The sequence below is a fragment of the Lagenorhynchus albirostris genome, chromosome 20 (assembly GCF_949774975.1).
Source record: "Lagenorhynchus albirostris chromosome 20, mLagAlb1.1, whole genome shotgun sequence".
In the NCBI taxonomy this organism is placed as follows: Eukaryota; Metazoa; Chordata; class Mammalia; order Artiodactyla; family Delphinidae; genus Lagenorhynchus; species Lagenorhynchus albirostris.
In genome coordinates this window covers 41348072-41374531 of record NC_083114.1, presented here as the reverse complement: position 1 = coordinate 41374531, position 26460 = coordinate 41348072, and the positions used below count along the sequence as shown (strand labels likewise).

Sequence of the window (26460 nt, the reverse complement as noted above, 5' to 3'; positions counted from 1 at the left end):
AAGATCGTGCAATGCAGGCGCTTTTACTGTTCTCGGGGCAGCGTTTCACAATTCATAGTCCCTCCTGCCGTTGACCAGCATGATCTCTCTCTCCTGTATATGCGTCCAACCCCAGCCTGGTTTGAGAACCTTGGCAGAGGGGCGGGGGGTGATGAGCAGGGCAGGCTCCTAGCCCAACTTGGCAGTGAAGACTGCCAGGCCCTGCTGTCCCAGGGGCATGACTGCCACGGCTTCCACCTCCCCACCCCCACGGGTGGGCTTCTGGAAGTGGATCTCCAGGACGTCTTGTAACTCCGGGCCATCCAGGACATCGGGAATGTTGAGCACCAGCACCGAGTGGGGCACTGGCAGGGACCTGATCTGGAAAAGGAGCCAGGAGCTGGGCAAGGGCTCGTGCAGGTTGGGCTGGGGGGTCGGGGCGGGGCAGAGGTCGGGGCAGGTGGCGACCGTGGGAGTATGGGAGGGGGCAGGAGGCCTGGAGAGGTTGGCAGCGGGTAGGTCAGTGGGGTTTCAGGGCTGTGGTCCTTCCTTGGGTAAGTTTCTGGCAGGCAGACAGGTTACCGGGTCCAGTCCCCATCTTCCACCTTCCCACTTACCTCAGCCTTCTGGATCTTTCCACTCACGTAGGGAGAGACTCTCAGAGGGAACTGCTGCTTACCCAGTGGCACTGTGAACTGGCCCGTCTGGCACAGGTGCTGGGCCACTGCAGGGACAGGGAGCGGGGGACCTTCAGCATCAAGGGCTCCCCCCTCCTGTGGCCTGGTGCCTCTGCTCTCATCTCGCAGACAAGGCCCTTACCTGTATCCTTAGCGAAGCCCAGCATGACACTGCCTTGCAGCAGTTCCCGCGTCTCCACATCGCCACCCCCGTTCTTGCTCTTGCCAAAGAAGATCTCCAGCTTGTCCAGCAGCTCCTCCTCACTTAGCTTAAGCCCGGCAGGAAACCCACTGACCAGTACTCTCTGTTCATTCATCTGGCTGGACACCTAGGGGGAGGCAGGAGGGAGTCATCCCAGGCACACCCCACTCCCTTGTGCCCAGGTGCATGGGGCCCCGTGCAGATCCCAGGGCCCTGCCATTCTGTCACCTGGATGGTGGTCAGCATGGGCAGCTCCAAGGGCTGGACCTGCACCCGCAGTCGGAACCCTTCCACATCGATCGTGTGCTCCGTCTGCTGCAGCACCTGCTTGGCCACTGGGTGGGGGAGCAGGGTCAGTACTTAGGAAGCCTCCCAGCCTCCCTCCCAAGGTTTCCTGGAGCTCACCATTGGGGTCATCAAAGGTGACCAGAGCAGAGCCTCCAGGCAGAGGGTAACAGATCCGCAGGTTAGAAACCACAGACTTGGTTGTTTCCTTGCCCTGCTGAATGTCTCCTCGGAACACCAGGGGGGTCTCAGGCACTGGGAATGGGATCTGGAGGTGGGGGAGGAGAGGCTGATGCGGATTTCAGGGTTGGGAGAGCGCCCCACTCCCAGGAGGAAAGCACCCTCAATTACATGCCACTGATGCTGAGTGCCAGGGATGAACACTGAAAGAAGAGCTGGGTAACTAAGCGGATGAATGTGGGCCAAGCACGTACTGGCACTTTACATACAAAATCTTAGTTTGTCCTCACACAAGCCTGTGAGGTAGGGAGCTCCACTTTACAGAGAAGCAGACAGGTTCAGAGAGTTCAAGTAACACACTCGAGGTCACACAGCACGGAAATGGCAGAGGCAGTAGTGAAACCAAGACCTCCCCAGCTCTTTCTACCAGGCCATACCCCCTCCCAGCTTACCTTGTCTTGGGGGTTGTCCCTGAGCTTCCTTTTCAGCTCCTGTAGCCTGGTCTTTAGTTTGGCCTGTTCCTCCTGAAGGGCTTGGAGGGCCTATTGGAGCAGAGGGGAACCACCAGACATCCACCTGCCTTTCCAGAGAATGAATGACCCAGGGAAAGGGGGCCGCTATTCTGGACACTCCAGGAGCAGAGTTGGTGCTCAGCCCGAGAACAGCCCAACCCCTTTACCTTGCCCTGGGCTTGTCCTGGCCCAGCCTGGCTGCCCCCATCGCAGCTGCTCTGAAAGGCAGGAGCCTTTGCAGCAGCCACGGCTGGGTCATTCCTGGAGACCCAGAGTTTAACAAACACTGATTGAGCTCCTGCTATGAGGTACTGGGCACGACACAGGCAGTGGAAGAAAAGGGTCCAGCGCTTAGGCCCGTATAAAACGGTACTCAAGGGACTTCCCTGGTGGTCCAGTGGGTAAGACTGCACTCCCAATGCAGCCTGTCTGGGTTCGACCCCTGGTCGGGGAACTAGATCCCGCACGCATGACACAACTAAGAGTCCGTGTGCCGCAACGAAGATCCTGCATGCTGCAACTAAGACCCAGCACAGCCAAAATAAATAAATAAATATTTCAAACAGACAAACAAACAGTACTCAAGACAGTGCACAATCACACGACTGATGGTGGAGGAGAGGCTGATGGTGGAGGACAGCGGGAATTTGGAGGAGGGACCGTCCCAAACGGGTTAACACAACTAGGGAGGCCTCGAGGAGTAGTAGGAGCTTACAGCTGCAAGATGTCATAAGACTATCAGCTAACATGTGCTAAGCCCTTTATATGGATTATACCACTCATGTCTTGCAACAACCTTATGAAATAAACACCCTCTTCTTATTTTGCAGATGAGGCAACAGTAGCTCAGAGAGATCGAGTGACTTACCTGAAGTCATCTGGCCCTAGGCAGTCTGACTCTCGACTCTTAGTCTATGCTTTACAGTGAAGAAATCAAACTCAGAGTAGGGGAGTAATTTACCCCACATCTCCCAGCTTGTCCCATGACTGCCACCCTTTCTGCTGTACCAAGCAGCCTTTCAGGCTGGGTGTGATTTGGAGCAGATCCAGAGAGAGCTGACAAATGGGCAGGGGAGTGACACCAGGGATGGGAATAAATGCACCTTTGTTTGTGGGATGGAGAGCTCACCCTGTGGTTGGAAGCCTGATAAATAAGGTCAGCTCAGGGAAGTGTGAGCTCACTGGGGAGGACGGGACTCTGTCCTGGCCATCTCTGTGTCCCAAGTGTTCAGCAGAGTCCCTGGCACAAAACAGGCATTCAGTAAACCCGTGTTGAATGAATGAATGAAGTGAGTGAATGAATGAAGTGAACGAATGACAGAACGGGAACATATTACAGTGGGCGTTGAATAATTCAATATGAGTTCACTCTATTTTAAGCAGAAGAAAACTAGGGCTTGACCAAATAATGCCAATTAATGAGTAGTGAGAAATAATCAGTGACTTTCAGGGTCAGTTACATGACATCAATGAGTCAGGGGAGCAGGTGCAGTGTGATATGGAGAGGTGGGGACTCTTACATCCTGCAGACAGCATGTCCCAACTAAAGTGGCAACCCCTTCTCGGCTCTAGCCAAGTTTTTTCACATGGAATGTGGTCTCAGTATCCTATATCTTCCCATTTCTAAGGGAAACCAGAAATCTGGATTTTTATTTGAAAAAGATGGCTTTATTTTATTTTATTTTTTTGCGGTATGCAGGCCTCTCACTGTTGTGGCCTCTCCTGTTGCGGAGCACAGGCTCTGGATGCGCAGGCTCAGCGGCCATGGCTCACGGGCCCAGCTGCTCCGCGGCATGTGGGATCTTCCCGGACCGGGGCACGAACCCGTGTCCCCTGCATCGGCAGGCGGACTCTCAACCACTGCGCCACCAGGGAAGCCCAGATGGCTCGATTTTAAATAAATATGAAAAATAAAAGTTGGATTCAGTCTTTAATCCATCCTCTTTTTACTTCTGCTTTAAATCTTGATCTAATTATACATATTGTTTGAAAATCTAGTAATTGGCAATGCTATTTAATAAATAGCTTTAAATAAATAAATAAGTAAATTTAGTTTTAAAAGCTTCATAATTACAGTTTAAAAAAAACATTCAAAAACGTCCATCCACTGGTGAATGGATACAAGGAAAAACAAACAAACAAACAAAACAATTCAGGCCAGAGAGTTTATCAGTGGGAAAATGGGGAACTGGTGAACATTTCTGAAAGGGGGAGTGAGGTGATGGACACAGTGTTGAAAAGAGCGCAATCCGGTCATCAAATAATGGACAGAAGACCTAAATAGATATTTCTTCAAAGAAGACATACAGGTGGCCAACAGGCACATGAAAAGATGCTCAATATTGCTAATTATTAGAAAAATGCAAATGAATACTACAATGAAGTATCACCTCACACCAGTCAGAATGGCCATCCTTAAGAAGTCTATAAATAATAAAGGCTGGAGAGGGTGTGGAGAAAAGGGAACTCTCCTACACTGTTGGTGGGAATGTAAATTGGTGCAGCCACAATGGAGTACAGTATGGAGGCTCTTTAAAAAACTAAAAATAAAGTTACCCATATGATCCAGCAATCCTGCTCCTGGGCATATATCCGGAAAAGATGAAAACCCTAATTCAAAACAACACATGCACCCCAATGTTCATAGCAGCACTATTTACGATAGCCAAGACATGGAAGCAAGTTAACTGTTCATCAACAGATGAATAAAGATGTTATATATATATGTGTGTGTGTACACACACACACACACACACACACACACACACACACACACAGAGAGAGGAATATTACTCAGCCATAAAAAAGAATGAAATAATGCCATTTACAGCAACAGATGGACCTAGAGATTATCATACTAAATGAAGTAAGTCGAGAAAAACAAATACCATATGATACCACTTATATGTGAAATCTAAAAAAAATGACACAGATTTATTTACAAAACAAAAACAGACTCACAGACATAGGAAACAAACTTATGGTTACCAAAGGGGAAAAGGGGTGAAGGAGGGATAAATTAGGAGTCTGGGATTAGCAGATGCACACTATTATGTATAAAATAGATAAACAAGGACCTACTGTATATAGCACAGGGAACTATATTCAATATCTTGCAATAACCTATAATGGAAAAGAATCTGAAAAAGAATACATATATGTATAACTGGATCATTTTGCTGTACACCTGAAACTAACATAACATTGTAAATCAACTATACTTAAAAAAAAAAAAAAAAAAGAAGCTGGCACTGATGGCAGGATGAACTGGAGCAGCAGGAACTGGGGAGTGGGGAGAACAAGCCCAGATCTGTGGCTCTAATTCTCACAGACGTGACAGGAGCTGACCTGAACCTCTGGCACTGGGCACAAGGAGCACACACAGATGAGTACATCTCAAGAGGAAAAGCTGCCAGACTCCGGATGCTGTATTAAAGCGACAGAGGGGACAGACTGGAGAGGCGATGCAACACTGAGGTTGCAGACTTGGATGTCCAAGGATTTGGTATAATGTCATTGACCCAGCAGGCAAGGGAAGAGAGCCAGTAGTTACTGGGGACCTGCTAAGTGATCGGCACAGTTGGACTCCATCCCATTTAAGTATCACAAAACTGCCTCCTGTCTCCAACTCCCAACTGAAACTTCTCTATCACAGACTTCTTAAGGACAACACAGGCTGATTGTAGTCACTTACTTGAATTCAACTATACATGCTATTTATTTACTTAACTAACATGATAACTTGGTCTCTAAATGCAAGCCAGTATCCATCTGGTACTCAACTGAAAAAACAAAAGGGATCCGTTTTACACTGAGCTCATTGAGAGACTATGAATTCTGGATACTTAGGGGTGAGTTAATGATTTGAGGTTCATTTGACTACATGCATTCTTCTGCCTTCCTTGCCAAGTTTAGAACCTAACAACCCCTAAGATAAAATCTCATGCTATCTGTGTTCATCATAGCAGTACTGAGAGGCAGTGTAATATAGCAGTTAAGAGCACAAGTTCTGGGGCCAAAACTCCGGGGCTTACATTCAGCTCCTCTTACTACTGCCAAGACAATGGGCAAGTTATTTAACTCTCTGTGCCTTGGTTTCTTCATCTGTAAAGTGGGAATAGCAATTTCTACCTATGTATAATTTTATTTGGAAAAGTAGTTCCCGGCATATGATGAGTGCTATGTTAAATGTTTTGTATTTTAATAATCCCCGTTTGATAGTTGAGGAACCTGAGGTTCATCAAGGTTAACTAATGGTGGGAGTTCCCTGATGGCCTGGTGGTTAGGATTCCAGGCTTTCACTGCTGTGGCCTGGGTTCAATCCGTGGTCGGGGAACTGAGATCCTGGAAGCCACGTGGTGTGGCCAAAAACAAAACAAAAAACCCCACAAAAAACAAAACCAAACAAACAAAAAAACTTTGGCCCTAATGGGCCAAAGTAAGTAAAACCCAAGGCTGTTGAAGACACAGAGTGTCAGGGACAGGACTTGGTGGCTTGGACTCTGGGTTAGAACAGTATGTGGTAATAGTAGAAGCCAAGAGGATGGAAGAACTCATTCAGGGACAGAGCCCTTAAAAATGTGATCTTTGAAGATACCTAGTCAGGGGTCAGGAAAGATAAAGGAATGCAGAGGAGAAAAAGAAGGCATGGGGACTTCCCTGGTGGTCCAGTGGGTGAGACTCCGTGTTCCAGGCAGGGGGCCTGGGTTCGATCCCTGGTCAGGGAACTAGATCCCACATGCATGCCACAACTAAGAGTTCACATGCCACAATTAAGAGTCCGCATGCCGCAACGAAGATCCCATGTGCCGCAACTAAGACCCGGTGCAGCCAAAATAAATAAATAAATGTTAAAAAAGAAAAGAAAAAGAAGGCATGGTCAGGGCCAGGGCCAGGATTAGGTAGCATCATAGACACAAAGGAAGAGGAGTGATGAAACAGAGGCAAAAGAAAAGGAGGGCTACAGGAAGTCCCCTCCCTCATTTGCTTCCTTATTCACTCACGCAACGATCAGCTACCAGGCATCTACCACGTGTCGGGCCCTGTTCTAGGCTCTGGGGACACAGTAGTGAACCAAACAGACAAAACTTCCCTGTGGAGTTTACATTTTAGGGGATGAGCCAGATAATAAACACAATAAATAAGTAAAATCTGCAGTATGTTAGTGATAAGTGTTATGGACAAAAACAGAGAAGGGAGGAGAGAGAATGTTGGAGTACAGTTTTAACTGGGGTGATCAGAGTAGGCCTCGTTGAGATATTTGATCATATACTTGAAGGAGATAAAGGAGTCAGCCGTGTGTGTACGTGGGGGAAAGTTTTATGCAGAGAGAGCGGCAAGTGCAAAGGCCCTGAGGTGGGAGTTTGTTGTATGTATTTGAGGAACATCAAGGAGACCAATGTGGCTGGAGCAGAGCGAGTGAGGGGGGAGTGGTGGGAGATAAAGTCACAGAGAAAACAGAGTGGGGCCATGAAGGGCCTTTCACATAAAGTGAGGTGGGAGGCTGCAGGCAGGCTTAAATGCTAACAGGATAACTTGGCTGTTGTGTGAACAGACTGATGTGGGGAAAGGGCACTAACAGGGAGACTACTAAGGAGGCCATGACAGTGTCCATGTGAGCAATGCTGATGGCCTGGATCAGGTGGTAGCAGTGGAGGTGGTGAGGCGTAGTCAAGAGTTTAGATTGATTGAGGGAATTCCCTGGCTGTCCAGTGGTTAGGACTCCACACTTCCACTCCAGGGGACACGGGTTCAAACCCTGGCTGGGGAACTAGGATCCAGCAAGCCACGCAAGCGTGCCACAAAAAAAAAAAAGAGTTTAGATTGATTCAAGTTGCTGATGGATTGGAAGTAGGATGTGGAAGAAAGACGAGTCTGTGATGACACTAAGCTGTTAGGCTTGAGCAACTGAGGGGAAGGAGAGCCATTTGCCGAGATGGGAAATACGTTGGATGGAAGAGATTGGGGTTTACTTTGAACATATTAGGGATGAAGTGCTTATCTGACATCCCAGTAGAGATGTAGAGTGGTGGTTGCCTCTATGATGTGGCATCCAGGGAAGGGGTCCAGGCCATGAGTATAAATTTGAAAATTATCCAAGCAGAGACACTTAAAGTCACAAAATTAAATGAGATCAATATGTAGAGGTCCAAGGGCTGATTTCTGGGGCAACCAACACTAAGAGATCAGGGGAACAAGGAAGAACCAGCCAAGGAGAATGCAGAGGAGGGGCTAGTGAAACCAGAGGGAGAGCAGGCATGAAGAACAACACGTTTAAGGCAGAGGAGCCCGCAGCTGTGCCCAGTGCTGCTAACAAGCCTTCTGCCAGGAGGCATGAGAATGACTGCTGAGATTGAGCAACAAAAAACAGTCCTGCTTATCATAAGGAGATGGTCAGTTCACGTACAAGGATGATTACAGTAGCCTTGTTTACAATGGGAAAAAAAAAGAAATCTACATGTCCAACAAGAAACAGCTAAATATAAAATATTTAGCAATTAAAAGACAGTAATAAGGAACATTTAACATGAAAAAATGCTCACAATAAGCAAAATATAAAGCTGCCTGTACATTCCCTATTCTGATGATTTAAAATGTTTTAATTCATGAGGATATTTATCAATGCATAAAAATTCTGGGAAGATAGACATCACAATGTCATTAATAGACTCTGTCTCTCAATAATGAATTTAGGGTGATTTTTTAAAAATACAGTTTCCTGGGCTTCCCTGGTGGCGCAGTGGTTAGGAGTCTGCCTGCCAATGCAGGGGACACGGGTTCAAGCCCTGGTCCGGGAGGATCCCACGTGCCGCGGAGCAACTGGGCCCGTGCGCCAGAACTACTGGGCCTGCACTCTGGAGCCCATGAGCCACAAATACTGAGCCCACATGCCACAACTACTGAAGCCCGCGTGCCTAGAGCCCGTGCTCCGCAACAAGAGAGGCCACCGCAATGAGAGGCCCGCGCACCGCAACGAAGAGTGGCCCCTGCTCGCCGCAGCTGGAGAAAGCCCGCGCACAGCAACGAAGACCCAACACAGCCAAAAATAAATAAATTAAATAAATTTATATTAAAAAAATACAGTTTCCTGAATCCACCTTCCTTCTTTCCTTTCTAATATGTAAAGGCCCTTTAAGAGAGCACTTTTACCAGAGTGGGAGGAGTGAGGGGTGGCTGAACTGGGGAACTGGCAATGTTAACAATAATGAACATGTATTGAGCACTCAGTATGTGCCAAGCAGCGTGCTCAGTTTTTACTGTGTATTTTAGGGATTGTTTAGTTTAATTGTGGCAGGTAGCTATTCTTGTGTGGAAGTGTTACCATCATTCCCACCAAATAGATAAGGAAATGGGGCTTAGACTGTAAACTTTAGAGAGGCTAATAACTTACCCAGGGCCACACAATTGGAGGAACCAGGATTTGGAACCAGGCAGGCTGGCCTCTAGAGCCTGTGTCTTCCTTCAACATTTGAGGGGCAAATGAAAAATTTCCAAGCAAGAGACCTATATATTTGTAACAGACGGGGTAGTATCAGGGAGAAAGACTGAAGAAACTAGGGAAATGAGATTCATTCACTCAACAGCTGTTTATTGAGCGCCTACTGCATGCCAGGCACTGTGCTGGGCACCGAGGATCAAGGGTGAACAGGCTGAGACAGAGGACCAGCCTGCAGAGGGCTTAGTCTAGCACGAGCAGGGGCGATCAGGGGTTGGGAAAGCGGGGACCACAGCAGACAGGGTAACACTTCTTCCCCTCGCCCTGAAAAGAGGTCAAGGTGACATTTAGATGGAAATATAAGGAGGGGAGGAACTTGTTGAGGAAGATCTCAGGAGATAAAGGTTGGAGCAATTCTTAAACTTTTTGGGGTCACAGAACCCTTTGAGTATCTAATGAAAACGATGGATTCTTTCTCCAGAAAAATGCCCATCCACACAAGGAATTCACGATCCCGAGATGCAGGTTATAAACTGTCTCTGAGGCAGTGGATTAGGGGACCAACTCCCTTGCAGAGAGGTCAACCCAGCCGTCACTCCCCAGACCTGTAGCAGGTCTAAGAGATGGGTAGGGAGAGGGTTGCCTGCCAGGCCCTGGGATACCTGCAGATTCCTGGCCAAGAGGAGCATTCCTCTTGGGCTCCCCCCACCCCCAAGACCCTCCTCTCACCGTCATGGTCTAAGGTCCAGTTAGCAAGGGCTGAAGCTTCAGAGCTAGCACAAACTGGCAGGGTCCAACGCGACTAACGTCTTGCTTGCACTTTGAGGAGTTTTGGTCTCCCCAGCAGAGCCTGAAAGACACTTCTTATGGTTCTTATGCAGGCTCTTTGCTTTCACTTTCATTTCAGTAAAGTCCCTGCCCTTCCCTACTCCACCCCTGGGTGGCTTCCTGGTCTTCGAACTTCCCCTAGCTGTGAGGCCTCAGGGGAAGTTACCCCACAAGCAACTACAAACTGAATGCTGGCCCCAATCAGCCATTCATTCCCAACCTAGCAATCCCAGCACAGGCCTATTGGTAGAATTTTGTCTGCTTTGTTAATGGCTATTTCCCAAGAGCTTAAAATGTTGCCCAGAACATGCAGATGTTGATAACTGAATGAGAAATGCAACCAGGACAGATAAAGCCCCATCAAGTTGACGAAGCTGTAGCAACAGCCAGCACTTGAGAGCTGTTATGTGCCCAATACCAATTCTGCTTCCCATGAATTAACTCAACCTTCAAAACAACCCCCTGAAGTTGGTTCCATCTTCCCGATGAGATTCTAAACTTGTGAGACACAGAAGTGCAGAAACCTGCCCAAAGTCACATTGCTAGGAAGTGATGCATGTATCCAAACCTGGTTGGAACAGTATTTGAACTTGAATTTTTAGTTAAAAGAGGGTTTAAATATAGTTCCATTTGTGACTGTGAGTGTGAGTGTGACTTACTGGAGACATCGAACACTTAAGGGTGAGGGGCTTCCCTGGTGGCGCAGTGGTTAAGAATCTGCCTGCCAACGCAGGGGACAAAAGTCCGAGACCTGGTCCAAGAAGATCCCACATACCGCGGAGCAACTAAGCCCCTGGACCACAACTACTGAGCCTGCGCTCTAGAGCCCGTGCTCCAAAAAGAGAAGTCACCGCAATGAGAAGCTCGCGCACTGCAACGAAGAGTAGCCCCGCTCACCACAGAGAAAAGCCTGCGCGTAGCAACGAAGACCCAACGCAGCCAAAAAAAAAAAAAAAACCAAAAAACACTTAAGGGTGAGATGAGTCCAATGAATATACATAAAGCAGTGCAGGATATAAGTTTTGTATTCTCACCTAGTCCAGGGCTTCCCACTCAGAGTAACTTACTGAGCCCCTTTCTCATGCCCCCACTCCTCACCCCAGCTGAAAGTGTGCCAAGTGTGAAGCTTGGCAAATAGGGCCATTTGAATCCTAGTTCCATTTAGTGACTTAGTATTAGCTTGCCTGGAGAACCTATTTCATCAGTAACACCAGTCACAGTTAAGTGTCCAATGAGAGGTAAAATGCTATAGAAGGGCCAAACGCCTTTCCTGTAACAGTGGTGACAATCCAGAGCCCCACCCCCTTCCTTGCCTGTCTCTGCTAGACAGACCACTTGGGGACCTCTCCTTGGTCCCACTAGGAATGGCTGCTCTGTGGCTCAGGCCTTCATTGTTGGTGTCCATCCCCATCTAGAGCAGTTCTCCAGTGTGGTCCTCGTCCAAGCAGCACCAACATCACTTGACAAGATGCTGAATTCTGACCTACCAAATCTGGCACTCCGGTTTAACAAACCACCTCAAGTTAGTGACTCTTAATCCAAAGTAGATGGTGTCCACTCAGAGGGGCCTTTGGTTGTCACACGGGGTGGGGGTGGGGGAACAGTTCTCTAGATATGTAATGGGTTGAAGCCAGGGATGCTTAAACAATTCCACACCTAAAAATGTCCAGAGTAGCTCTTTTGGGGAAACAGTTCAATATGACATTTTACCCACTGAGTTAGACCATTAAAGGATTATGAGGCTATGGACAGAAGTAGTCCATGTCTCACAAAGGCAGATGTACCTTTTATTTTATATTTTCCCACAGTCCCTCATTGTATGAATGTTCTTTCCCAGTCTAATAACAAGAAGGAAGCAGACACATGGATTTTTTTTTTTTTTGTATTTGTAATGACTGAAACAAGACAGACCTAAAACCGCAGCTTCTGAAAGAACCATTTGTTCTTGCCGGTCTTGTATCTAGAGGGGGGAAAAAAGGACACTAATGAGGGGAGGAATCACAGAAGACAAAACTGTCTTCATGGGGAACAGTGAAACCATACTCCAGCATTCACTACCAAAGCCTACTTACCTCTCCTCAAACTTGACCTTGGCCTCTCGTCGGGCCTTGCGTTTGAGAGCAGGGTCTCTGAAGACATCCTTGTTGACAACAGTTTTGTCCAAGGGGATATCCACAGAGTACCTGGGGACAATGGCAGGAAGGTAGGAGCAGCCCACATGCTGCCAGGGCCTTCACCCCTCCGCCCCACTCCTGGGACATTGGCACGTTAAGGTCTGACTCCACAGGAGCTATCATCAAAACTGTGCTAAAGTCCTGATGATATTCTTTGGAAATGTCCAGTTTTAACAAACTCATTTACATAGATTCAAGCCACTGAAAAACTTCACAATTCACTCTCAGTTTCCCACAACTACCCTACCCTATAATAACTAGTATCCTTGAGAGTGGAAGAAGGCAGGCCAGATTCTATGCCTGTGTTTACTGTGGCTGGAAACAAATGGAACAACCTTTACTCAACACTTCAATGAATTTTCAGGTGAGGAGAGAGACAGATCAAGAGCAAGTTTGGAAGAGGTTTTTCAATCAGGCTTTGCCAAGTCAGGGAAATCAATAGAAAACAACAGGAAAGTGAACACTTCCAAGATGGATTAAAGAGGCAACACTGGAAACCACGGCCAAATGACAAATTGAAAATGATGTCTCTTCCACTGGAGCGGCTACAAGGTTGTCTCCTTATTCAGCAGGGCAGAGACTGGGAAAAGTTAGAAAAAGTCACTTTCATTCCCATTCTTGAAACGCTCACCTTGTAGGCATGAGGTGATTATAATTATAAACTTTCACGAAAGACTTGATCTTTGACCTCTTGGCAATTTTCTTCTTGCCCATGGCAGCTGTCACTTTGCGGGGATAGCGATCAATTCCAGCCACCAGAGCATGGCTGTAGGGTCGGTCTGAGGTGCCGTCATCAATGTTCTGAGTGAGCAATTACATGTTATTGCTATTGAGACCCTTTGCTAGATGTAGGGCGTGTATAGAAAGAACACCGTCAACCCCTAGGCCTCTGAGACCCACTATTATAAAAACGACACAAAGCAGACATTCTAAGTGCTATGCTAGATGCCCAAAGAGTAACAGGGAAAAGGGTGGTTTCCTTCCCACCAGGAAAAATCTGGAAGGGTTCCTGGGAGGCAAGAGATTTAAAATGTAACAACAGTTAACAATTATGAAGTGATTGCTATATGCCAAGCACTAGTTCTCAGGACTTTACATCTCTTAACCTCCTCCAGGATTGCACTGCTAGGAATGGTTAGAGGCAGGATTCCAAACCTGGCTGCCTAACTCCAAAACCAGCCTCAGGCAGACGGAGGAAAGGGAACCAAGGGTGCCCCGGTGTCCCCAACAGTCAACAGCAGTGGTGTATGTGGCCAGAGCTTAGGAAAATCTCATAAAAGGCTAAAGACGTAGGTAAAAGGCAAACAGTGAACGGCTAGATTACGCTAAGTGACCATTTTAACTAGTAACAATTTCTCCTCTTTTTACGGAGTCCCAGCTGCAGAACTTACTACCTGTTTGACCTCAGGTTAAACTTAACATCTCTAAACCTTCGCAGTAGAAAGTAACCTTATAGTTACCGCAAGGATTGCACATGACGACACCTATAAGGCAGTGCCAGGTACCAAGCAAGCATTCAATAAACGTCAGCCATTAGTATTACTTAAAACCTCTCTGATAGAAAACGCGTTGGGTGTCAGCTGTCCAATTCAACTCCCATTTGTTATTATGCGTCTTTCTCTCTCAAAAGCTCTCATGCATTCAACCCCCCCCCAACATTCGCAATGCTCAGTGGGTAATGCCCCCAAACTAGGTCTTGAATTCCAAGTCGCCTGCCCGCCCCATTCACGGGATACAAAGGGGCACAGGTTCGCGAGGTTGGTACCTTTACGATGACCGCTTTGCGTCCGGAGTAGCGACCGGCCAGGACCAGCACCACCTTCCCGGGTTTCATGAACTTGCCCATGTCTGCAGAGAAAAGAGAAAGGGCCGCTCAGAAACCCGCCAGCTCAGGCTGTGGGCCCGGAACTTCAGCGGCGCTCACTGCGTCTCGGCTCAGGCCGCCCGCAGGTACTGCTCTCAAGACAGGATCCGCTACGAAACCGTCAGAGACCGAAGAATGAAAAGCACCCGGCACCACCCCGCAACTCAACCCCCAGTCCGCGGATGGCTGCGGATTGTAATACCCTGCCCCAGCCGCTACTCACCGGCAGCAACCTCTCGGGCCTACAGCAGAGAAAGAAAGAGCACTTCCGCTTACCTTTCACCCCGGGGAGGGTGACCTCACTTCCTGCCCCGCCCCCTCGGGCTTCTTCCCGCCTCTTGCGTGGCGCTCAGAATCTGTGTTGAGGGCGGAAGAAGCTCTTGAAGGGAAAGGAAGGCCTGGCAGTTTTTTAATTCAAATCAAACTTTATGAGCAGCTCCAGCAGTAGAAAGGGCAAAGGAGTTCTGCCTCCCCCGGAAGGCTTTTACGTGGACGCAGCTGCTCCTCTGCCCCCTGGTTGTAGTTCCTTTCTCTGGCGCTAGCGGGTGGGGGAGGCACAGTTTGAAATTTACTTCTTTTGCTTTGGAAGAGTAAGAAACAAAATAGGACATTTATTAGTACCAACTGTGTACAGTTACGCATAAGGAAGAGACGAAGATCAATCAAACAAGGGAACTTGCCCTCAACATTTAGAGGCTAATGATGTCAGAGACATTTCCGACCAGAATAAAGGAGGGAGATGAAGGACGATTATGGTGATACTAGCAGCTCTGTACGCTGTGTCAGGCCAAGTTAATCTATTTACGTGTATTATCTCTTTTGATCCTCATAACGACAATAAGAGATAAGTAATGTTATCTCCATTCCACAGTTGAAGATACTGTGGTTTTGGAAGGTTAAGTAATTTGCCCCAAATCCACAGCTAGTACGTGATCAAGCTGGGAACTCAGATTCAAGCAGTCCTCCTGAGCCCATACTGTTTACCCAGTCACCAAATTGAGTACCCACTCTGTGCCAGGCAAGATGCTAGGCACTTTAGGTAAGTCAACTGCTATTTAATTCTCAGGAATCTGCATCTTGGGTATTTTCCTCCCATTTAGACATGAGGAAATTGAGATTTAGAGAGCCTAAGGCTCTGATCATCAAATCTGGGTTTGAACCCAGGTCTAGTTGGCTCTCAAACTGAATTATTTCCCATCACTTATTGGAAGAGTGTTTTTAGATGGGTCCTTAGGTGTCTTCCGAGTTCAAGAGAAAGAGAAACCATCTTATAGTTTTTGCTCATTTGAACACTGACGAATCTATAGGATTGGTCTTGGGCAAGACGTGGGAACAATCAGGGTTTCATCATTTCTCTTCTTCAGGCTCTCCAAGGACCAATTTCCCCCGCAGCCCTCAGGACTTCATTCCAATAGTTTATCACCCTGATATGTACTTATATTTCTATATTTAATGAAAATGTTTTGTTTTAATTTGTAATATGACATTGTAGAGTTGGAAAGGAACTCAGAAATCGTCTACTCTGTCCTCTCAAAGATGAGAGGAAAGTTCTAGAGCAGCAAAGTCACGGAGTTGGTGGCGCAGATCAAGGTTCCCCCGTTCCCAAGCCGCTCTTGCCACTGCACCACACGACCCTGTCCATGTCCACCTCCATGGTCTTCTTTCACCCTCCTTATCTGCTTTTGTGTCTTTTGCTGTTTCTCTCTTGGAAAACAGAAACCAAACCCTGAAATCTTATCATTGCCTTGAACTCTTATCACATACTAAAACTCTCCAAATCAAATTAGTAACTAAATCCTGTGAATTTTGCCTCATGTCTTTTAAATCTTTTCTATCCTTTTACACCTGCTCCCTAACTGATCCAGCTTCAGTTCTTTGTTTTCTCCAGTCCCTCCTCAAAACTTTGGGTGGGTCAAAAATTGCTTGGGATGCTTAAATATGCATTGCCAACTGAAGAGATTCCAGTTCAGGTCTGGTGTGGAGCCATGAGCTATAGATCTTATTTTTAGAAAGTTCTCTAAACACAACTCTTAAGTCCGCCACTTACCTGCCTGAAATCCTTCGCTGGCTCTCTGTACCAAAGTTTGAACTCTCACTCCCTTCCTATCTTCCTTGCAGTATAAGTTCCTGTCTCCTCCACACCCTTCACATACCACCTGGGTTCCAGCCAGCTCAACTACTCAAAGATCCGACCCCTTCTGAGCACCAGGGTCTTCACGCAAGCTGTTCCGTGTTTCGTTATTCTCCTCCACTGTAGCTGGGCAAAATCCTATCCATCCTTCAAGGCCACTCTAGAATTCTCCCAGGCAGAATTCATCTCTTCCTTCTCTATGCTCCCTCAGCAATCCAATCCACACTTCATTTTACTATAGAACATATTTCAGTTGGTTTGGATCAGTGGTTGTCAAAGTGTGGTCCCCAGACCAGCAGCATCAGCATAACAAGCATGGGAACTTGTTAGAAATGCAAATTCTCAGTTACTGAATAAAAAACTCTGGGGATGGAACCAAGCAATTTGTGGTTATTTTTGTTTGTTTGTTTGTTTTAATTATTTATTTTTGGCTGCATTGGGTCTTCCTTGCTGCGCGCAGGGGGACTACTCTTCATTGTGGTGCTCTGGCTTCTCATTGTGGTGGCTTCTCTTGCTGCAGAACACAGGCTCTAGGAGCACAGGCTTCAGTAGTCGTGGCATGCACGCTCAGTGGTTGTGGCGCACGGGCTTAGTTGCTCCGTGGCATGTGGGATTTTCCCAGACCAGGGATTGAACCTGTGTCCCCTGCATTGCCAGGCGGATTCTTAACCACTGCACCACCAGGGAAGTCCCAGCAATTTGTGTTTTAACAAGCTACTCAAATCTCCAATTGGCTTGCTACCTCCTTTGCTAAACCTTGTGTTCCTTGAAGGCAGGCAGAGATAAGTTCTGAGCACCTAGCCTGGCCCAAGCAGTTGGTGGGTGCTCAATAGTGAATGAATGAAGGCAGAGCATCTTGGAAATCTTTAACGATGCCTTGCAGATCATACAATGGACCCTGCACTTTCATTGGATACATATCCACGGCTCTCTTTCCTTCTGTTCTTGCATAGCCTTAGACCTCGGCTGACAGTCCCTCCTCTCCTCCTTCATCCTGTCTGCCTCACTCCAAGCCAAGCACAGACCTCTGTCCTCAGTTATAATACAGACGTTATCAGTGACTAGCAGCTACGTGACTGCTGGCCTGCTGGCAGTCTCTGCATGTCTCTAAGTTTCATGAAGAACTTGGCATAGCAATGGCTATCTGCCCATCTCCCTGCAGCCTAGTCCTTTGGCAGCTGAAATTTCTGGCAGGCATGTGGAAAATACCTGTTCATCCACAAAGTGATGGTGAAGTGAGGGTGTGGATAAAGGAGAGAGAGGAACAAAATATCTAGAAGCAGCATGATACAATGAGGTAACATTAACAGTATAAAGACCATAGGATTTGGATTCAGGCAACTTGGGTTCAAATCCCAGCTCTTCCAACATGTAAACGTGGACAAAATATTTAACCTCTGCAGTTCAGTTTCCTCAGCTATAAAATGCAGATAATATTGTCCTGCCTTACATGTAGTGAGAATTAAATTAGGATGGCACACACACAAAATGCTTCTCATCATGTTAGCATAAAAGCCTTAATACCAGTTTTTGTGAGGACTGGAAACACACTGGGGTGATCCAGGGCTATGCCATACGACTAGAGCACTTATCACCCACCCTAAATGGTATCCAGACAAGTGAATTCAAAAGCGTCAGTTCCTAAAGTGGCATGTGTGGTGAGATATGCTGTGGGGATAGGACTGTAGGTCTGGGCAAGACGGGATGATAATGCCAACGACACTTTCTCATGAATTTGTTCAAGGGGGATAGTGGGGGAAACACCACCAAAGCTGAGTTGATCCAGTGCAGGGGACAGAGAAGAGGCAGAAATGCCAGGAGCCAGGCATTGCTCAAGGAAATACTGATCTGGATCAGATACGCTGACAATGCCCAGACTTATAAACCAAAGCCAACAGTCTCTAAGGTCTTTGCAGAGAAGCTACACAAAATACTATGATTTTATTAGCAACCACAGATACCATTTTTCACAACATTTTACACTTATCCTGTTTCACGTGAAGGACTAATTCTAATGAATTATCAAGAATAGATCTTAAATAATATCTTACTGAAAACATTAAGTTAAAATGCACTACATAATAGTGCAGTCACGAAGCGCAGCTGGCAATTAAATACATGAACGATGGTAAATCAGTAGTGTTGGGAACCCATTTGGCTTTCCAGAAGGTGATATACTTTGCTCATTTTTGGTCAGTCCCAGAGCAGGATGCAAGCTGAATGGCAAATATGAACTAAAAAGGCTAAAAGAGACCCAATAGGACCAGTCTAGAGTCAGTTCTACAAGGAAATGCCAAGGCCCTTCTTTGTCACCAGTGATCTGCCACAGTTCCTACCCACGCTGTAGTATGATCACGTGGTCAGACCTCCTCCACCATCCAGCCTCCAGGACACGTGGAACACACCTTGGACACGTTTCCTTCTGAGAAGCTGGGAGGTGCGCAGAGGAAAGGTTACTCGCCAGAGGACATGGTACCAGACGGTGGCTGTCCTGGTAAACCAGCTCCAAAACCGAAAGACCATCATCTGGGCTGTGAGGAAAGGACCACGTGGTCAGGGACAGATTTCAGTTCTTACCTCTACACGAAAAAGGGCTCATATTAAAATCAACTTTGGGGAATTCCCTGGCGGTCCAGTGGCTAAGACTTGGCGCTTTCACTGCTGTGGGCCCGGGGTTCAATCCCTGGTCGGGGAGCTAAGATCTCGCAAGCTGCTCAGCGCAGCCAAATTAAAAAAAAAAAAAAAAAAACCAACTGTGGTAAACACCCTTAGAAATGCTGTTCTCAGATATTCCCACTCCTGGTTTTAGAGGCAGCTATGGCACACACAGGGCCTCCCCTGACCTTGGGGTCAGGAAGAAAGAGGCATCAGTATTCACAAAAGGAGTTTGAATTCTGACCTAGGACTCTCTCAAACCTGCTTCAAGTGAAGGAAGATGGCTCGCAACTTGACTGACAGGAGCCTTAAGCTGTATGTCTTCCAGGACCAACAACTCACTCATGCTGTCCCTCACCACCGTGAAGAGAATGGTTACAGCAACCCGGATTTTCTACAAATCAGACATGGCGTGAAGAGGGTGTGCCATGACTGACTTCTTTTCAACAGGCTCAAGTATATGTGCTCACATGCACACCGTGGTTACACGCCAGGGCAGAACCTTTTAACAAGAGGATCTCCAGCATATCTTTCTGAGATGCTAAGTTGATGGGGGAGAGAGACTTTGCATCATCTGGCTAGGGAAAATGTCTTTAGCCCCTCCTCCTAATTCTTGCTCTTATCCGAGAAGACTAACCATCTATCCTTACTGAGCAAGATGCTGGTCTGGGGCCAGGGCATTCTCATCAAAAGGCATCTTTGATGTTCTTGAGCTGGCGCACAGCCAGGTCTACAGGGAGGCTGAACTTGAGGCTGCTAAGGCGGCTGAGCAGGTTGAGGGCACTCTCAAAGCCCGTGTGTGCCATGTAGCTCCAGGGCTGGTAGTGGGGCTCGATGAGCGACCCCGACTTGCAGATGAGGTTCACCCAGGACACGAGACGCTGCTCATTCAGCGCCATGCACACCAAGGCCTTCAGCTCCGAGTCTGCACTGCGCTTAAACGGGTCGTGCTCTGTCAGCACCACGTGGATGGCTGTCAGCAGGCTCTGCTTGGGCGTCACCACAGTGCCTCCCATGACAGGCAGGGCGAAGGACTGTGAGAGCTTCCGGGCGGGGGATTCCACGTAAGCACGGCCGTTCTTAGCGTGGTAGTACTTTACAAAGAGCTCCCAGGGGTGCATGGCCTCGGGGGCCGAGGAGAAGGCCGGCAGCAGACAGGCGATGGGGGCCATGACGAGGCTCATCCCCGGTGAAGAGGCGTACAGTCCATGGGCCAGCAGGTCCCTCACGGCCACAGTCAGCTCCTTCCGCACAGCCACGGTCAGCTCATCCTTGCCTCCCAGAGAGAGGTCCTGGAGGCTGGCGGAGCTGCTGAAATGGTCGTGCGCCTGGTGCCTCAAGGCCAGCTGCTTCACCCTGTCTACTGACACCTCCAGCCTCTTCAATAAGGGAGAGTAGTCCCTGTCAGCCTGGTCCCTCTGCCACAGGGTCTGCGGGATCTGGCCCGTGGCGCAACCGAACTGGCTAACAGCAAAGATCTGGAGCACTGCCAGCACTCGCCGCATCAGGTGCAGCCCTGTCTCCCGAACTCTCTTCACGTCTTCTGCCTTCGCTGCGTAGAAAACACAACGACTCATCAGTGAGAGGCCACAGTGGTCAGAGGGACAGTCAGCAAGTCACAAGCTGAGATCCAGTCTTGCTTCTGAGCCACAGCATGGGTCCCACATGAAGCCAAGAGCCACCTAGGATGTCGCTGGGCTTACTTTTTCTGGTTAGTAATAACTATGTTGAGATATGATTCACATAACACTCAACTTACCCATTAAAAGTGTATAATTCAGTGGTTTTTAGTATATTCACAGAGTTGGGCAACCATCATCCCCCAAAGAAACCGTGTACCATTGGCATTTCCCACTCCCTACTTCTCCCCGATCCCCCAGCCTAGGCAACCCCTAATCTACTTTCTGTCTCTATAGATTTGCGCATTCTGGAAGCTGTACTTACTTTTGCTGTTTCCTGGAGGTGGTCTGCTGCTGCCAGTTCTGCAGGAGCCGTTTCCTGTCTTCCCACTGGCCTTGCACTCACAGTGTCCACTACCTGTCTGTAATGGGCTTCCTACTTCATCTGCAATCAGAGGTTACAAAGAGGAGACATTTATTTAGCCTCTTTTTGGCAGATTTTTAAAGGCAAAATACTATTTACTAGTGCCTACCACGTGACAAGACTTTTACAAACAGTATTTCATCGTGTGGAAGTGACTGGCACATACTAGCTGGCTCAATAAATAACTGCTGAGTGAAGGAAGCACGAATCACCATTTTATGGAGGAGGAGAGCGGGACTGAAGAGGTTAGGAACCTGCCTAACCTCATTAGTCTACGAAGGACAGGAAGCCAGTAAGGGGCAGGGCTGAGATTTTAACCCTCTGGTTTTAAGATCCATGTCCTTTCTACTCCACCATGCTGGCTCCCTCACCGAGTGACCAAACCTCTTGCATATACATCAAGGACTGGCACCTTTAGGTGTTAGTACTCAGAATACATACAATTATGGTGACACCCAGCCACCCTTCTCTTTCCACCCCTCCTCTGACCTTGGATGAAGCTGATGAACATCTCGAGGTCTCGGATCTGAGTTTTCAGCTGCTCAACCAGCTGTTCTTTCACTCGGGCTGGGTTGACGATCTGAGCTACAGCTACATCCACACGCTGCCGAAGCTCCTCAGTGGACAGTGAGCTGAGGTCCTCGTTCAGATTCATGTCCAGTTTCTTTATTAACTCATCGATGATCACCTATCAAGACTACAAGCCATGAGCACACCCTTTGGAATTTTCAGGGAGAGGGTTAGGAAGAAGGAGAATCTTTACTAGTGTGCCTCCCTTCTACCCTTAAATGGAAATCAAATTTGTGAGAAAAATGGTGCAACTGCTGATCAAGGTGAGGGCACAGGCCTTTTACGTCTCTTATAGAATCAAGGACCCCTGGTTCCTCTCTGACAGAAATGGCTCCTCTCACTGCAAATTTTCTACCAGGCCAGGTAAATTTCACTCAAGAGAACAACAGTGTAAATGATCCAAAGTGGCTGATGATCCCGAAAGCCCCATAGTTAGCCTCCCCCATGGCCTCCAAGAGAATAAATACTGATTTCCCTTAGTTTCTAGTCCTTCTCATCCCTTCTTGCCTTACTACTCTAGGCAACTAAAGGAAAAGCTCTATGAAACATCCAGGCGTGTTACAACCAAAATATCCTAGTGACAACATGAGGAACAATTTGAAAACCAGATAATGTATAACTCCAGCCCTGCCAGAAAAACAGCCACATCACAGCTCCAGAGAGACAAACGTGTAACTGAGACTGTGTTTTGACTAACAGATTCACCTGTCTGCCCAGGTGTTGCTTTAATAAATACAGCATTAAAGTCAGGATTCCTGGAATATTTATTGACTGGTGCTGGGGGAGAAAACTAGTTTACATCATATGAAGTGCCCAAGTAGAACGGTTTCAATGATCAAATGAAATAAATTATTGCTGTTATTATTATTTATTACTACTATTATTAATAATAATAGCCACCAAAAAAACAAAAAAGAGCTCAATCATCACATTAGAAAGCTCTGGCATGTGTGTTTCCACATGTGAATAAAGACTGGTCCCAGGTAGCAGCAAAATTTCCCTTTCATATGGGCCAGCAGTGAGGCTGAGGGTGAGCAAGCTGGACAAGGCTGTCCTGCGAACGCTGGAAGGGACAAGGTAACCCGAGGCAGTGGAGGACGCGCCTCTGGATCTGCTCACCCGCTGCCTTTCCAAGACCACGGACTGCGGCAGGGAGTCGTAACTGCCTTCCTGATAGGCAAACGTCTCCAGGTCATCGAGCTGCGTTTTGAGCTGCAGTATCAGTTCCTTCTGCTTCTCCCTTTGGGTTTCCAGATGTTCCCGTTTCTCCTGCTCACTCTAAGATGGGAAAAGATTTGGGTTGATTTCACAGGAAAAGAAAAAGTCAGGGCACATTATGAATTCTCTTAAGCCAATAATGACTAGTAAAATATAAAATGTTTCCAAGTAACCCGAATGAAATACAGAATTCATGGGACACGTTAAAAAATGAGAATAATTATTTCATCGGGGCAATTTATTAAATGCATGTTTTCTTTAAGAAAGTATTTGTCCTTCATTGGAAATAGGATATAAGTACAATGGGGCCTTTCATTAAGATTGCTTCCCACCCACTCAGGTCTAGTTAAGATTGACACAACTTATCTCAGCCAAGACAGCCTCCCTGGAATTAAACATGCCATCCTCCAGAGCCAATTACCACAGAACAAGTCCTGAATACTTGCTACAGCCAAATTTTGTGTGAGAATCTGGAGGTAAGGGTGTACAGAGAGGCTTTATAAATCCTATCAGTTTTCTTAAGGTCCAAAGCGCCTCCAATGTATTGCAAAATCAAACAAACACAGGTACCTGGGGCAGTGAAAAAAATTCAAAGCCAAGTAAGAGGGGTGAGAAGGTAATTAGGTTTGGAAAAAAAAAAAAAAAAGTTCGATAAGGTTCCCTGACCAGTGACGCCTTTTCTCACTGTTGGCCACCCGGTAGTTTCTACATTTAAATGATGAAAAACCCTTCGGAGAGGTAAAGCCTTGCCAATGTATTCTCAAATACTGGTTCTTCCTTGCCTTTTTTGAGTATCAAAAACAAAACAAAGCAAAACTAGCAAATCATTTACAGGTGTAAGGCTGCATTTTAAACTAGATGTCTATAGGATATTAAATTTAATCTTAAAATGGTACTTACCAAGGCCTCCAGAAGTAAGGTATGAGAGAGATCAAATGAAAAACAACAAATTAACTGTTTGTTTAGCTATTTAAAAAGCAATCCCCTTGCTTTAGCTTTGCTCAATATGAAAGCAAGCCTTTTCTCAGGGGATACTGCCTCTCCAAAGCTTTCCCAGTGTCGTGGTTTTTTCTTAGAACCGTGTTCTTCTCCCCAACTTAGTGGCCTAGCTATTCTTTAAGAGGTTTCCTCGATTTCCCCAGGCAGAACCAATCACTTCCTCTGTATTTTGTACAAACTTCTACTCTAGCTCATGTCACATTATAATGATTTGTTTAGGATTCTGTCTCCCCAAGTCTATGAACTCCTTAAGGGCAAAGGCCCTGACTACCCCCAGGGCCTAGCACTGTGTCTGGCCCAGGGTAAGCTCTCAGTACACATTTGCTGTACGTTACTGAACGCAATCAGGTTCAGAAGGCCACATTCCAAATAATGAACTCTTACGGAAAAAGTTGTCTAACCAGCCCAAAGGGAAAGGACTAGGGAAACTTTGTTTTTGTTTTCATTGTATCCCATCCCAACATTATGAAGCCAAAGAAGAAAGAAACCAGCCATAGATCCTGATTCCATTTTCATGACTGTGTCTGCTGAACGCTGTTACCTGCCATGGTAATTACTGAGTATGCGATTTACTGGAGTGTGGGCAAACATGTTTACTAGGTGAGAACAATGAGCTCTGGTGCAAGGCAGGAAATAACAGAAATAATTTCCAGTATGAAGCAAGAGAAAATACTGGTTAAAAAAACAAAAAACTGTAACTGATAAGTAGTAAATCGTTTGGTTCTAACATGTCCCCACTTTGGCACCACCTGTTCATGTGTCAATATATGCACACAAGATTACAGCTGCTTATTAGGTGTTTTGAGCGCTACAGTTTTTTTTTTTTAAGTTGTACACTGTTTCTAAAAGTAAAAACGGACAACCAAAAGAGCACCACATCCACACCAAATCTTTGGTGCTCCTCACTCCTGAACAGGGCCTGACCACAGAAATTCTTTATATCCTACCTATTCCTTAAAAGTCTGGCAATTTGGGCTTCCCTGGTGGCGCAGTGGTTGAGAGTCCGCTTGCCGATGCAGGGGACACGTGCCCCGGTCCAGGAAGATCCCACATGCCGCGGAGCCGCTGGGCCCATGAGCCATGGCCGCTGAGCCTGCGTGTCCGGAGCCTGTGCTCCGCAACAGGAGAGGCCACGACAGTGAGAGGCCCGCGTACCGCAAAAAAAAAAAAAAAAAAAAAAAAAAAGTCTGGCAATTTGAGGACTTGTGCAAGGAGCTGTGGGTATACGGAGAGAAGGGTGGAACAGTAAACACAGGACTGAACTGGAAACATTTCAGATTAAAATAAGCAAGTCAATATCTGCTGATAAGTCTTCTTGGTTAAAATCAATTTAAGTGGGAAGAAAGCCACATATGGGTTGTAACCTAAATAAGAAGGTGGAGAAAAAACAGCGAGTCTCTTCCAACAAGCTATCTACAATTGTGCACTTACAGAGGTTCAAAGACTGTAAGGAAACGTCCCCTGGGGCTGTCATACAAATTCTCAGCATTCAGTGTTGACTAACTGAATGAATCTTCTCACAGTTACCAAACGGGCTTCCTTTAGAATACCTAGTTATTAAGTAGGATGGGGAAGGAGTTTTAAAATACCAGCATTAGGAAATTCACATAATTAGGACTTGTGTTTCTTACAATTACTAAGAGACCTTGCTGTTCACCAAAGCTCTCACCCAGACAAGAGTCTGAAGATTAAAGACATTCTCTAGATTCTAGGAAAGCACGGACAGGGAGTACATCTAAATTTCCACGGATTTCAATTCACTTGCTCTTCTCTAAGCAATTTTCTCAATCTCCAGGGTCGGAGAACTCTCACAGCAAATGTGCTGAGGGCTTAGGTTCTTGAGGCGACGGCAAGGTGAGCGGGAGCAGCACTGTTTCAGTTGGCTGCTCTGTTGCCCTCTGAACACTCTCCTCGCTCATCCCTCTTCTGCCTCTCACCTCATCACACCTGCATCTCTTCCCACACCTTTGGTGAACACCTCTCACCGTCAGCTTCCCAGGCCTCTCTGTCCTCTTGCCTTTCAGCAGGTCCCGAACACCTGTCTGGTCTCTTCTGGGACACGCATAGCCACCTAGACGAGCCGGCTTCTCACCAGTGCTACCTCCGTCCGCGTTAGCATCGCCGCCCACCTACCCCTCTATTCCCATATCCCTCGGGGCGTGGCCCCAGCTGTTCACCTGGTCCTCGCCCCGCAACCGTGGCCGGTCCCCCGGCATCCCGTCGCCATCATCGCTGGTGGGGTCCTCTGGGCTCCCGTAACCCAGGACGTGAGGGCAGCCGCGGAAGGCAAAGTCCTCGAGCTCGCTCAGGAGACGCTGCTGCTCCGCCGGCGCCCCGCGCACCACCTGCCGCAGGCGGAACTGCACCTGCGCAAAATGCGAGGACAGCGCGAGCAGCGCCGAGTCCAGCCGCCGCCGCTCGGCCCGCAGCCGCCGCAGCGTCCGGCCCGGCGAGTCCGGTGGGGAGCCCGGGGCCGGTCCGGGCTCCTCGGCCGCCGCCTCTTCCGAGAACGCCGCCGCCCCGGGCCCGGCCTCTGCCACCGCCCCCACCGGCGCCCAGCGCACTGCCTCGCACGGCGGAAGCGACTCCTCTTCCTCCTCCTCTTCGTCCTTCGCCTTTGGTCCAACGGCCGCTACCCCCGTTACCGGTTCAGCAGCCGCTTCGAGAGCCGCCATGTTTCAGGAAACGCCGCCGGACGTCAGCCACGC

At 47.6% G+C, this 26460-nt stretch overlaps 3 protein-coding genes across 5 annotated transcripts; all 3 read right to left on the bottom strand.

Annotated features, from left to right (window-relative positions):
• Positions 1 to 7: 7 nt before the first annotated feature.
• On the bottom strand, positions 8 to 10153 carry IFI35 (interferon induced protein 35). Its single transcript, XM_060136111.1, has 7 exons — positions 10000 to 10153; positions 1776 to 1865; positions 1264 to 1411; positions 1087 to 1193; positions 799 to 985; positions 597 to 703; positions 8 to 360 (listed from the first exon to the last, which is right to left on the bottom strand). The coding sequence occupies exons 1-7, from the start codon at positions 10003 to 10005 to the stop codon at positions 169 to 171; spliced, it is 837 nt and encodes a 278-aa protein (XP_059992094.1). The 5' UTR covers positions 10006 to 10153; the 3' UTR covers positions 8 to 168.
• A 1752-nt stretch (positions 10154 to 11905) lies between these two features.
• Positions 11906 to 14420, bottom strand: RPL27 (ribosomal protein L27). The gene is made up of 5 exons (XM_060136133.1): positions 14360 to 14420; positions 14038 to 14120; positions 12904 to 13073; positions 12171 to 12281; positions 11906 to 12058 (listed from the first exon to the last, which is right to left on the bottom strand). Exons 2-5 carry the CDS (start codon positions 14116 to 14118, stop codon positions 12010 to 12012), a joined length of 411 nt encoding a protein of 136 aa, XP_059992116.1. The 5' UTR covers positions 14119 to 14120; positions 14360 to 14420; the 3' UTR covers positions 11906 to 12009.
• Positions 14421 to 18654: 4234 nt separating this feature from the next.
• Positions 18655 to 26460, bottom strand: RUNDC1 (RUN domain containing 1). Of its 3 annotated transcripts, none has more exons than XM_060136049.1 (6): positions 25930 to 26460; positions 22655 to 22813; positions 21455 to 21653; positions 20867 to 20986; positions 19560 to 20474; positions 18662 to 18798 (listed from the first exon to the last, which is right to left on the bottom strand). In XM_060136049.1, the coding sequence occupies exons 1-5, from the start codon at positions 26425 to 26427 to the stop codon at positions 19609 to 19611; spliced, it is 1842 nt and encodes a 613-aa protein (XP_059992032.1). In that variant the 5' UTR covers positions 26428 to 26460; the 3' UTR covers positions 18662 to 18798; positions 19560 to 19608. The 3 variants fall into 3 exon arrangements, with proteins under 3 accessions (XP_059992031.1, XP_059992032.1, XP_059992033.1); XM_060136050.1 differs by having other exon boundaries at positions 18677 to 18798; positions 19573 to 20474; XM_060136048.1 differs by having other exon boundaries at positions 18655 to 20474.